Here is a 13,165-nt window from a genome sequence, read left to right as displayed (position 1 = left end):
GACCTTTTAGGCTTTTAGTCTACGTGGAAATTCAATGTATCATTCGTGCTGGTCTGGTCACCCGCAACTGATCTGTCAGTATGACTCAACCTGGGGGGGGGCGGGACTCTTACCGCTGTTTTCTGACACTGGATGGAGGTGCTGTTGAAGCGGAGGGCGGGCACGTTGTGGGTCTCGCCCTGGATGTGAAAGACGCACTCATAGTTCCTCTGTCCAGACTGGGGCTGGGGGAGGTTCTTGGCAGCCAGCGTGATGGGCTTGGTCACCCCGACGGGGATGTAGATCTGGGTGGAGGGCAGAATCTGTGGACAGTCCTGCGGAGAGAAGAGGCAGCGAGGTTGAGTAAAGTCAGAGGAGACGCAGGGGAGCGGGAAGACGGGCGGTGGAACCAAACCCTTGTTTGTTGATGAAGGGGGAGAAGAAAAGAAAGCTGGCTGAGGGCTCTGAGGCGGCGCCAGATCCTCTCACACCTTCAGCCTAAAGAGCTGTGCTGTGATTCACTGCTCACATGTGTTCCAGGCATGTGAAACATTCCGCAGGCCCCCGGCCAGATCCAAACGCCTCACAACCACCCTCGAGCACGGCGGAACTCTAACGGGCCGGGACAGATTATATCCATTTAAAAACTATTTACATCTTTGCAAGTATGTTCATATGTGGAATGAAATAATGAGCTGAAGGACTTGATTTGCCTGCATGGCCGAGCGGACGCGCACGTGTGTGTGTGTGTACTGAGTATCCTCGTCCTGTCAGGTCCGTCCACTGGCTCGCACCCCTGGAGGACGTCCATGCACAGATGCACAGATATGGACAAATATTTTCCCTTAATCCGGCGCTGAATGAACGTGCGTCAGCGTTCGCTCTTGAACGCAACACTGCGTAATGCTTCCTCGATATGCATGCGCGCGTGTGCTGGAAGGAATCAAGTCATTACGGCCTCGCTGGACAGCGACGCAAACCCCGTCAACAGAGTAGGAAAGAGAGAGGGAGCAAAAGAGGGGGAGGACAGTGACAGATTTGGTACAACATAAATTAAGTTTGGTTGGAACGAACCGAGCCCGCCATGTACTTTTTCCTGCCAAAAGGACAACAAATCAGATTTCTGCTGAAAAATCGCATTTTACGACCCAGAGACACCGTTAAATGAATCACACAAGATATGTGGCAGACAGGGGATCCAGAAGGAAAACTTCAGGCATTTTTCTCTCTGGACTCCGAAATAAGGAGAAAAAAAAATAAATAAAAGCAGTCGGGAGCCGACAACACTGTGTTTAAAGCTACAAAATAAAATAAAATCATTTTCGCCAAAATAAGATAAGCCGTGCGTAACAAGGGGGTCAGAGGTCGGCGCCGGTTCTGCCAGTTTGAGCTGCAAGACAGCGCAACATATTGACGGGTCAGAAAAGCTTTGGACGCCAGAACATCGAGCGGATCCTTGTAAAATATTCACGGCACGGCGAGCCAGAGCGGCCGCCTGGACTCCTCTGGCTGCTGCAGCTTTTCCTCTGAGCAGTTATCTGGCTGCGTGTCAGTGAATTTTTCTTTTCCCTCCTCTGCTCTGAGCTGTGGCGCATTAGGAGCTCCGGCGTGTCCCCGGGGGCCCGAGCACAATGCTGGAGTTTGTTCATTAGGCTGCGTGGCCCCGGCCTTGTGTCTGATCACACACAAACACATGCAGGAGACATAATGAGAGCTGGGAATTCTATAGGAAGGATGGGGAGGGGGTAGGGAATGGCAGAGGGCGGAGGAAATGAAGGTGTGCTGGAAATGGGAGTAAAAGGGAGTAGAGAGGAGTGAAGAAGAGTGGGGGGGGGTTTAATTGGGAACAGAGCAAAGCGGAACAAGGAAGTCAGACAGCGGCTGATGTGAGGGAACAAGAAGGTTCAGAAGAAAAAGATGAGAAAGAGGGAAACATATGAGATCGGCCCGGATCCTCGTGTCCCTTCCTCTGTCTTTATCTCCCCCCGCCATCCAGCCTACAGGCCAGGCTTCATCCAGACCACGTCGCCCAGCAGCCCCGACAACATCACAGTTAATTAACTGCCTGGAGCCTCACACAATGCTCCAAAATTGATGAAGGGGGGGTTGGAGATGTAGCCAGAGACAGGAGAAGACAGCAGGGAGTGATTCCTGTTCCTGCCTTTTGAAATAAAGCTTCCTTTAAGCTGTGAAAAAAGAACAGAGGCTACTTGCACTGAAGCTAACTAGCAGGGCACCAGCCTAGCCTCTAGCACAGGCTGCAGCTCGCCGATGTTTTATTCATCCCAATATCGACTTTGTGTCAGCTCAGCTGTCTCTTTGTCATTTTCTCCTGCTGCCATCTTTCCAACTTCCTTTTCCTTTATTCATCCCTCCGCATCGTTACCACGAGACACCGATGCTCCGTTAGCGTAACGGGTCCAACACAGCCTGCTCCCGTGGAGAACGGGGCGACTCGTGACATCACTGGTGGCGGTTTTACGACAAACGACACAACGTTTCACCGGAAACAGTCGGGAAAATGTCCAAGAGTCCAACACTAGCGTTGGAGCGTCAAAATGGAGGATATACGGAACCAGAACAATAGAATCCCCCCCACATGGGAGGAAGACGGGGGCTGGTGAGCAGATGTGAGCCGCCATCCCGTTGATGCGAAGAGGCTCCGACGTGGACGGGACGTGGACGGGACGTGGACGGGACGTGGACGGGACGGGACGTGCACGGGACGTGGACGGGACGTGGACGGGACGTGGACGGGACGTGCACGGGACGTGGACGGGACGTGGACGGGACGCGCTCCTGATGCACAGCCCAACAACCTGTTGTTGTTCTCCCGCCCGTATTTCTAGAAAGATTCCGTGTGTGTGAAATGAGACGACGCGTGGAGGAATGCACGCCGCAGACGCTCCACACACACACACACGCACACACAGAAAAAAACATCTGCTCTATTTTCAAGGCGGCCTCGGCGCGGCTGACGTCCTCGTGTGCGTGTTTAAACTAAAACCGTTGCCGCCAAATTTAGAAGTCTTTGTTTGTGAGCGCGGAGCCGAGGAGAGGTACATCCACCGTAAAAAAAAGAGCTTTGAAGAGCGTAAACGTTGAAACGTGACGCGTCTGTGTGGCACCAGAAGGCTTTTCTAACGTGTTTGCCTTCACTTAACTGCCGCTGCTCGCCCGGCCGCCTTGGGCGTGTACATAATTCTCACTTGTTAGCGGTGGGGGCAAATATACATATGTAGATTCTAACTGAACGTTTCAGGAAGCAGCTTTAGGCTGATTCTATCCACGTTTAGCTCAGACCTCCGTAAGACAAGAGCTCCAAAGCGTCCGTATGTGAGGTATGAAGGCGGTGACATCCCGATCTGAGACGCCCCCGTTACTGGGGGGTGGGGGGGGGGATTATCACCAGGAGCAAGTGAACAAAGCACCTTTTAACATCCGCCAACAGCAGATAATGAGGAGGTCTGTGGGCGATGCAGATGTGCACAAGGTGAGATAACATCAGGAGCCAGTGTACTGAAGGATGGGTGGGGGCAGGGACAACCAGGGGGGTCGAACGTTGAAGCTGGATGCTATATAAATAGAAAAAAATGTGGCGGGGGGGGCGCACACAGGACTTCTAACGGCTTTGGAAGCCTGACAAGATATAAATTAATAAAGCTCCAAAAACACTGCGCATATGTAATGAGGTGGGTATCTGCTCTTTTTTTTTAAGATCCTCACACACCCCCCCCAACCCAAAACTCCCTTTATTCCCCCACCGTCTTGAGTCCATCCATAATTAATTATCCCCCTCTGTGATGTGGGGGGCTATAGATCAGTGTGGAGGAAAAAAATAACACACTAAATAATGAAGTAAAGCGATACAGCGAACCCGGGGGGGGGGGGGGGGGTTGAGGTGGCACGTACGGTCACGGGAGTGTGGGGGTGGCACGCTGGCACAAATGAGGGGGGCTGTGTGTGTGTGTGTGTGTGTGTGTGTGTGATCTGGGTTTGACAAAGGGGTGCATGAAAACTGTTCAAAGGTCCCTCTCCGCCCGTCAAATCCCCCCCCCCCCGGCAAAAGTCCCATCCTGGCGTGTTTCACTGCCCCATACATTAATATTACATCAGAATATACGGCACTGGGTCAACCTTTTATCTCCACTGACATACATGACACGGTGTGTCACATGTTCTGCTTGTTAGGGACCCTGGCGGGGGCCATGAGAGACGCATATTTGAGTCCTCACACAGAGACCTTCAGAGGGGGGGGGGGGTGAAGAAAATAAAATGACAGAATTCCACTAAACAGGGGATTGGAGATAAAGGGAGCAGCGATATTTAGGTTGTCTAATTAAAAACGGGGAGGACGTCCTGACTAAAGCATTAAGAAGAGATTATAGAAGCTTTAACATTTCCACTTTTTAATTCTATTTGACTTTCCGTCAACATCTTTGCTAATTAGCTTCCGTGATCCTGTTTTATTTTTAACTGAGAGGCTATTTTTAAAAAGGCATCAGCCCTCAATAATTACCCAGATTTAATGAAGTTTCCTGAAGCCGAAGCTTTAATAAAACCAACATACATTATCAATGGGCACCTTTTTCCCTCTCTGCATGCTAGCTAGCTAACGACGCGTCCTTTGTTCTTTGAGGCTTGTGTTGCTTACATGGAGAACACGAGGCGAAAGGCCATGTGTCCGCGTGTCCCCTAACAGGACAGACACCTGCATCTGCTAATAACAGAGCTGTAGGGTGTGCCGTGCACGTATGTTGCTCCACGTTGGGGGAGCCTCATTAGCACACCGCTTTTCACGCACTTTCTGCAGAGGGAGAACATTTTAATAGGGAGACGGCGCGTAAAACAGTGAGAGGAGAGAGCGAAGGAAAGGGGCTTTGAACCTTGAAAGGGACTGAAAGACTGTCCGCCCACGTCCTAACAGAGAGAGAGATGGCGATAAAGCGCACGCTGAAAGAGCGAGGGGGGGGGATGAGCGACTGAAGAAAGGAGTGAATTAAAGTGCATGCAGGGATGTTGTGTGACGTGAATATAATTCAGTGCAGATCACGGGGAGCGCGGTGGAACCACCACGACGAGCTCCTTCCTATAGCTGCAGCGTGTATATACAGTATCTGTGTCACCTTCTATAGGGAGCCAGGCAACATCCTGGAATCAGCAACCTTCCAGACAAACCTGCGCTGCAGATCTTAGACGGAGCAGGAAGCTGCGGCGGTGGCGTCTGATTAGGTTCAACAACTGAGCCCGTTTGTTCCCCGAACTTGTGGAATTCTAGACGGCAGAAGAAGGTCGAGGCGGGACTCCCGGCGCCGCGCTCACGCGCTAACCCAGGTATGTCAGCGGCGCCCAAAACCTTTCGCTGATGTCAGAGGGCGCCGCATTTACCAGCGAAGCTCCACAAGAGCGCTGGTGGACTTGGCAGCCACCGCCGTGGCGCCGACTCGTCTGACGGACGCCGCCGCCGCCGGACCAGCGTGTGCGGTGAAGTGACGTCGCACGAGGAGGCTAAAAATAACTTTCCTGAAACAGCATGAAGGGAGCCCAGCATGAGAGACAGTTGATGAGTCTCACTGCATGTCAGACCCCCCCATCCCCACACACACACACACACCACACACACACACACACACACACACACACACACACACACACACACACACACACACTCTCATCCTGCACTTTCAGCTTCTTTTACCATCAGCTTACTCGGCACAGTTATTCATCTGTCCGTGCATCTCCCTCCCCCCCTCAGTGACTCTGCATTTATCCTTCCTCTCACTAAAACGTGCACGTACGCGTGTGCGCGGCTTCATGGTGAAAATGTAATATTCATTTGCGTTCACCATTAGGTGGGCTGGCTGCGAGGGCTACGGAGATAAAGATTTAATACAGCCTGAATAATTAAACCGCTGGGAACTCTGAATCGCTTCTCGCACGTGCACATTGCTGTGCACGTGCCGTGAGCGCAGCGCGAGTTTTTGTGCAAACCCCTCTCTTGATTATGCTCTCGTGTGACTGCGGCGCCGCGTGGATGGGCCCCACCAGCTGATACTGGACGGCACTTTCATTCTTCACTCCTTCATCGATGATTCTCGAGCCGGTGGGGATTGCGCAACACACGCTCACACTTGCTCAGTTCACCACAGCTTCCACTAACACGTCAGAGGGATGGAGAGGAGACTGAGATAATTCCACGCTTATCTCCCAAACAGGGGGGAAACCATAACCGGCTGCTGAACAAGCGCCAACAAGTTGTGGGAGAAGCTGGTGAGACGGGTGAGACGGGTGACCTTCACCCTTCCTCTCAGCGCCGTGCTCTCCCCCGACCCCGCGTCCGTTCCGCTCAGCCTAAACATTCACATTTGAGAACAGTCCCGTTCATCTGGAACCAGCACGTGCGCTCTCCTTCACATCTGTGGACGAAGTCCGCCACGTGTTCCTGCCCAGATCGGAATCAGTCGGGATTATACCCGCGCCGACCCAAATTCGGCATCAGCAGAAACTGGAGCAGATGGGTCAGTGGTGTGAGACTCGCCGGGCCGGGGCAGATGGCTGCTTATCAGGTCTGTGTGAAACGGGCCTCTCTCTCTGCCTCCCTCTGCCTCTCTCTCACGTGCACGCTAAAGCAGCGAAGGCAAACAACCCGAGCACCCGCGGCGAGGCCCGGGCCCGCAGCCCGCCGGACGCCTCGCTCTCTGGTGCGCACGTGTGTTGCGCTCAGCGTCTGGGTAAACACGGCGGGCCAGACTGTCCCGCTCCAGGGCCTTCACCCCCCCCGTCCCATCACAAACAACCCCTTCAGCCACCGAGCGTGTCCTGACGAGCGGTGCCTGGGTATTTCTGTGCTGCCTCCAAATTTAGAGCAAAACGCTCCCACAGAACCCGACAGCGGAGCTTGAGAGGGAAAATGTGATGCGTTAAACTGCACAGACGCACCTTCGGGACGCGGCTTCACGGGTCGACTTGCCAAGAGATTAAAAAATTGATCTTTCAATTTCATTATAGCACCGGAATATTAGCAAGTAACTCGAGGACGGCGGAACAATTTCCACGCTCATCTAATTAACGGCATTAACGGCTCAAAATGTTGCCGCACAAAGAGAAGCAAGAATGGAGGGAACGTGTTCCGGAGAACCCGGAGAGCAGGAAGAATATTTACCCTAAGAGCCGAGAGGCGGGGCAGCATCGGGGTGACCGCCACCTTAGCATAGCTGAGCGGCGTCGGCCCTGGCTCACCATGGTAACCAGAGGAAGGGACAGCGGCCGGACAGAGATTAAAGGAGGCGAGAGCTTCCTCTTTGTGTTTTTAATGATAAAGAAGCAGCGCCGCTGTGATTTTCCGCCCCGTTGCTCCTTAATTTGAGGACTTCGTTGCTGCGCCGCCGATCCGCACGCGTTCGGTGTGGAAATGCCACTCGTCGCGTTTGTTTTCTCCTCGGTCGCTCTCGGCTCACTTCCATTTATATTCCCTCCGCGCGATGGAATCCGCATCAACGTGTCAAGCCTCCCCGTTGCCACGGTAACACAGGACTCAGATACTGTCAGCCACAACAGCTACACAAAGAGGAAATTCAGACCTGCTGGGTATTTTTAAACGCACTCTACTTCCTAAATTAAATGTATTCGGTATTCGGCGGCTGGAAAATGGAAAATCAAGAAAAAGACGGAACGATTGTGATGCGGAATAAAAAAAAACTGGCCTGATTAGTCAGAACGGAGAACACGGGAGGCGTTGAAACTTCTGACCTGGCCCGAAACCCTTCAATCTCCCACCTTTGATCACAGCAAAGTGATGATGAGTCTCATTTAATCCCGTCTGCTCCGCTTCTGCCGAATACGCCAACAAATGTCTCATCGGGGGAGCAGATTTCCCTCCCGCGTTAAACACTGCAATTTGTATTCAGAGTTGCGCTACAGTATGGCCGAAAGGGTCGTTTGAGATCTAAATTAAGGGTGTGAGCATATGTGTGCACGTCCCTGGTGGCGCCACGACTCATTTCCACGTTGCTGCTAGATAAAGAGGCGCTCCTGTTCTCGCCACGGCCCTGCTCCCGCTGTATGGAGGGAAGAGGAAATGACAGGATGAAGGGGTGGTAAACTGGCGTGAGGACGAGGAGAGACGGCCAAGTCCTGGAAGGGAGAGGGGGAGGTCGAGCCCAGAGGAACCGTCCACGTTGGGGCACCGAGAGCAGAACTAATGGATATGGCAGCTCGGAAACGGATGATGAATGGCCGCGCGCGATCGTGCGCGCGTGCCGCTGTCAGAATGTTTACACTTTTGTGCACGGAAGTGACAAAGTGGGTGTGTGAGGATGGATTCGCCGGTGGAGTGTGTGATCGGTGGTTTCTTTTGGCGGATGAGGTGACAGGACAGGTCTCTGCGGCCACACGTCACCATCAGACGTCCACCTCTTCCTGGTTTTCGCTCCTCTGAACGCGCGTCAGGGGCCGTGCCGATCTTCCAGTAAGATTTGCTGCTCTTATTCTTATGTCCTGCTGTTGCTTATGCTTCTTCTTCCATGTTGAACTCACATCATGCCTTCACTGCTCTCCCCCCCCCCCCGCAGTGGGCTTTTCCTGTTTATCCATCCGTTGCCCCTCTGGCCTCTCTCAGCTCAGAGTGTGCTAGCCGGCGCGCTCCCCATGTCGTGCAGATGGGCGCGCTAATCCGCTAACATTAGCTCTGTGAGGCGTGAAGCCTGGGCCTGTGTGCTGGTTTGGACGGAGGCTGTGCTTTAGCATGTTAGCCTTCTGCTTTCTGCGCAGCGCCGGTTGAAGGAGCAGATAAAGGGGGAAGTAATTGGATAAAGGTCGGCCAATTAATAAAGGCCAGTGACTCAGGTTCGCTGACAAGGGAGAACCTCAATCAGCACGGAGATAACGGAGAAAATCCGTCCACAAGTATGAGACGGAGTGGAAGCGCATTTGTGTCCTGATGGTCAGTGGCGTGGAACTGCGGAGGACTTACATCCATGCTGAGGAATTTAGCTTTAGCTTTGGAGGGAGGCAAGGGAAAGGTTGTGAAGGTACGACCGCTGTGCTCGACAGCGCTCATGCACATCCTGGAAAACCTGCCTGCACAACTGTTATGAGCATTAACGCACGTCTGCGCATCACCACAGGAATGATGTCAGACACCCTGCAGCCTGATTCCTACCTCGGAGACGTTGACGCGTCCCTCTTGGAAAGAGCAGTCGTTGGCGTTCTGGGTGCACACGTGGCGATACTTGCACCAGTGACACGGGAAGGAGCCGTTCACACAGGAGAGGCAGCTGGAAGAGAGAAGAGGTGGTTAAAGCGCCGCCGCGACACTGTTCCCTCTCCCCGTTACCCATCATCCTCTCTGACTACGCTCGCTCATCACCGTCTGGATGCTCCCGCCTGCTGCATGTTCTCCATGTTCTCCATGTTCTCCATGTTCACCCAGCTTCTCCACAATAGCTGCACCCTCAGCGAGGCTTGTTTTATCATTCGCTCCGTCCGTTCAGCCCCGCGCCCCCTCTCTCCCCACCACTCCGACCATCCTTTCATTCCCTGCCGTCTGGTTTTTAAAAAAGCTCTCTCTCCCAGTTCTTTGTCTAAAGCTCTTTTTCATCTGCGGGGTTAAGAGCGCTCCGCCGTTTTAAATTCACCGGCTTTGGTTGCAGATGGAGGCGCCGAGAGAGACGGATGGGAGGAAGAAAGAGCGGAGAGGGGGAGATCAAACGTAGGTGGATTTCCATGAAAGAGGTGGAGACGGCAGGTATCGGGGGATGGGGGGATGTGGCGAGGCCTTCGGGAGCCTCCTGGGAGAGGGGGCTGAATTACACTGTGTGTGTGTGTGTGTGTGTGTTATAACATACGTGTTAGGGGTCCCCTCTCGATCTTTGAGAGATTATCTGATGCAAGCGTTCGGAGCTTTCAGATAAAACCCTTTTATTTTATTGCAGGGTTTTACTGTGCTTTAGTTGCCGAGTTTTCCCTCAACAACTTCGCAGCGAGCAGATGTTTTATTGGAAATATAACAAACGCAGCATTAATGGCGCCGAGGCGGGCCGGCGTGCACTTACAACGGTGGAGAGGGGCGTGAGGGTGATTAACAAACACATCTGCTAGAGTAGCATGCACGTACCACCCTCTATGACCCCCCCTCCCCAACCAGGAGGGTGTGTATGTTGGCCTGGTGGAGAACGGCGCCGGCCCGTCCCCTCAGCCGCATGAAAAATTGCTGGTTTAGCTCCAGAGCTTTGCTGTGGGGCTCATGTATGATTCCATCAAACACTGACGTGGATTTATTGGGATCAATTAGGGACGCTCATTTGTTCCCCGTGCACTTTAAGCAATGGGTTCTAAACCAGACCCTTCCTTTTGAGCGAGATCAGAGGCTGCAGCTTAATTCAATCCCGCCGCCGCTTTAATTGACCAATTTAGCATTGTGCTGAGAGAAGCTGTCCATTTAGAATGAGGGATGCGCAGCTAAGGAAATAACAGGCCTCTTAATACCTCACGAGAGCAAATAGGAGATTTGTCAATGTTGCCGACAAATGGAGGGAAAGCGATTAGGCTACGCCGGCTCGGGTTAGCATGCAGCGCAGAGACAAAAAAACAGCTAAACTACGGGTGAGCGGATCGCTGAAGAAAGTGTCAATAAAGGACAAAAGAAGAGATGAAATTACTGATGCAGACAAATGAGCATGTGGCCGGTCAGCGGGGCCCATTGTTCAGCTGGTGGCTTCCAAAACAATTACTAGTTTCAATGTGAATGGCGATTTTTCGCCCCCCGTGCGGGGCCCCTGGATGGATCAGCGCTCATCAATATACAGTACGACAGGCAGCTTAACGCAGCAGGTTAGCAGAACCCTGAGCCAATCACAGCGGCGCAGACCTTCACACACGCCCGGGTCGTGTCAGTGGCGTTTAAATGACCATAAAGATATCAGCAGGTCGCATCTGCCGTCTTTCTGTACCTTTAATGAGTTCTTTAGAATCAAAGACTCCACATGTTCTACCACAGGCTAGCTGCTAACGGTGGCGTCTGACAACCCCCTACCGCTCCGTCTTTGGTTCCTCGGTGGTACCGTGGCCCCCTGTCACGAGCGGCCCCTCTTCTAGCCCAGCCACCAACCCTTTTAAGGCAGGCCCACCCAGGGCCATTTGCAGCCGTTCGATAATTCTTCCTCTCTTGTCCGGTGGTGCCCCCCGCTCAGACGCCCCCCCACCGAACCTCTCCTCTTCCCCGCCGCTCTGGCACTGCCCTCGGCTGTGAGCGGAGGCAGACACGCTCCCTGTACGGCTACACTCGCGATGCTAATTTAATCCATTCATATTCAGATGCTAATCGAGCCGGCCTAGCTTTAGGAGCGATAGTGTATTTTTGGGGGAAAGGGGGGGCGACACAATGGGCTGTGATTTCCTCCCCACGGTCAGACTGGAGAGTAAATACAATCCGCTCTCCTGGTGAGGTGCGTCTGACACTCCTGCAAAATGATTTAAATATTTGCTGCTATTCATTTCAAAGGAGTGGAGGTGAATAATTTAATGGTCCTCTAGGACAGCCTATCCTATTATTACTGAGTGCATTTCACACATGGGGGGTGTGCTGGTGAGCAGCGTCCCAGCTTTATTTTATTAAATGTATGTTTTCTGGATGGATATTATTATTTAGAGAAATCCTGAAAGGGGATCAGGCATGCAGAAACACCGACCGCCAGAACTCCTTCAGGTTTTCATTAAAAACGCAGGTTTTTCCTCCGCATAAATCGCCTCAAAATTACTTTCAATAAACTTTGTCCACCAATTATCTTGAGTGCGTTTTCAACGACACCGATAATGATCCAGGAACCGTCCCAGACGCATTAGCAACGGTAACAAAGGCGCTTCCGAGACCGTTAAACCCAAAATTGCTGTCAGAATATTCTCACCATCTTTAATGAATGTGCGAAAAAAAAGGAAATATTTAATTAAGGAGCAATCATGGCCGTGGGTGATTTTCTATTTCAATCTCAGCAATGCTTAAACTGAAACAGTGGGAATTCTAATTTAATTAATAACACTATGCAAATTTATGGCATTTTTTAGAAGGCGAGAATCACGACGTAATCAGTAGAGTAAATAAGCGGGAAGGGGAGTGTGTTTTTCCTTTTTTTAGGAGGGGGCTGGGTCTTGGGGCGCCAGTGGAACTGATTGGTGACCGTGACGCAGCGACTCCACCACTGGGCTCAGTTCCTAACGAACAAAAGTGAATTTCTGAAACTGCGGCTGTCCGCAGCATTTTAAACGTGAGCCTGATTCTGGGTAGAAGAGCCCTACATGCAGCTGCGTGCACGTGGAGCCATTACATCACTGGCATTACCAGTCTGATCTCATCAGAAGATACGCGCTGATGTCCGGGAGCAGAGGAAGACGGCGGGCATGTGGGCCGGACCACCCGCCGAAAACGAGATTCTTATCTCGGTGTCGTTGCCTTCAGAGTGGCCGCCGAAGACGCAGCACGCCACATCTGTAGCGCCATTAAACACGGGCATTACGTCACTCAGAGGCTGCATCAAACCAGGACGCTGATCGAATCAAAGGGACGAACCCTTCGCTCTTGCTATTATTTTACATTTCTATAGACGGAGACGGAGGAGCGCACGTGTCCTCGTCAGCGTGTGAGGTGCTGGGAACAGGAGCAAAGCTGGCAGGGTCCTAATGGGAGATGAATGAACTGGGAGCTGGGGAGGGGAACCGCCACGCCCTTGACCGGCTGAGCTAATCGCCGCTGTCGTGTCAGGGGATTTTCTGAGAGGGGGGCCGGGGGTTAAAGGTCGCAATGACGGATTAGGTGTCTGAAGCGGCGGAGGTTTCGACGAGCTGCAGGTGACGTGGCCCGAGAGGTGTGGCCGAGCGTGTATGTGTGTGTGTGTGTGTTTGCAGCCGACCCCCACGGGAGTCTCATCTGACGTCCAGAGGGAAGCCTGGATGGAGCCCTCTGCTACCCTTGAGCCAGCCGAGCCATCTGCTGCCCCGCGGCTAATACCCCAGCAGACGCTTTAGCCGCCCCTGGATCAGCGCTGGATGGACAGGAGGGAGGGTATCATGTGGTCGGAGCGGAGGAATCAGGGGATTCTTTTACAGCAGAGAGTGTTAGAATAGCTGTTGGGCTGATTCAGGGGCGTGTTTCCATGATGGGGCAGAAGGTGGATGAGAGGAGCAGCAGCAGCCG

The 13,165-nt window shown here is 52.7% G+C and overlaps 1 protein-coding gene across 1 annotated transcript in view; it reads right to left on the bottom strand.

The window, feature by feature from the left end:
• The window catches only part of LOC130523802 (plexin-A1-like), a 121,452-nt gene that overhangs the window by 40,081 nt on the left and 68,206 nt on the right, over nt 1-13,165 (bottom strand). The window contains exons 9-10 of the mRNA XM_057029357.1: nt 9,140-9,254; nt 114-314 (exon numbers count right to left, since the gene is read on the bottom strand). Coding sequence (XP_056885337.1) covers nt 114-314; nt 9,140-9,254 — 316 coding nt within the window. The remainder of the gene's footprint in view (nt 1-113; nt 315-9,139; nt 9,255-13,165) is intronic.

This window comes from Takifugu flavidus, chromosome 4, assembly GCF_003711565.1.
Source record: "Takifugu flavidus isolate HTHZ2018 chromosome 4, ASM371156v2, whole genome shotgun sequence".
NCBI lineage: Eukaryota > Metazoa > Chordata > Actinopteri > Tetraodontiformes > Tetraodontidae > Takifugu > Takifugu flavidus.
Note: the sequence above shows the minus strand (reverse complement) of the source record. Positions and strands in the feature narration are given on the sequence as shown.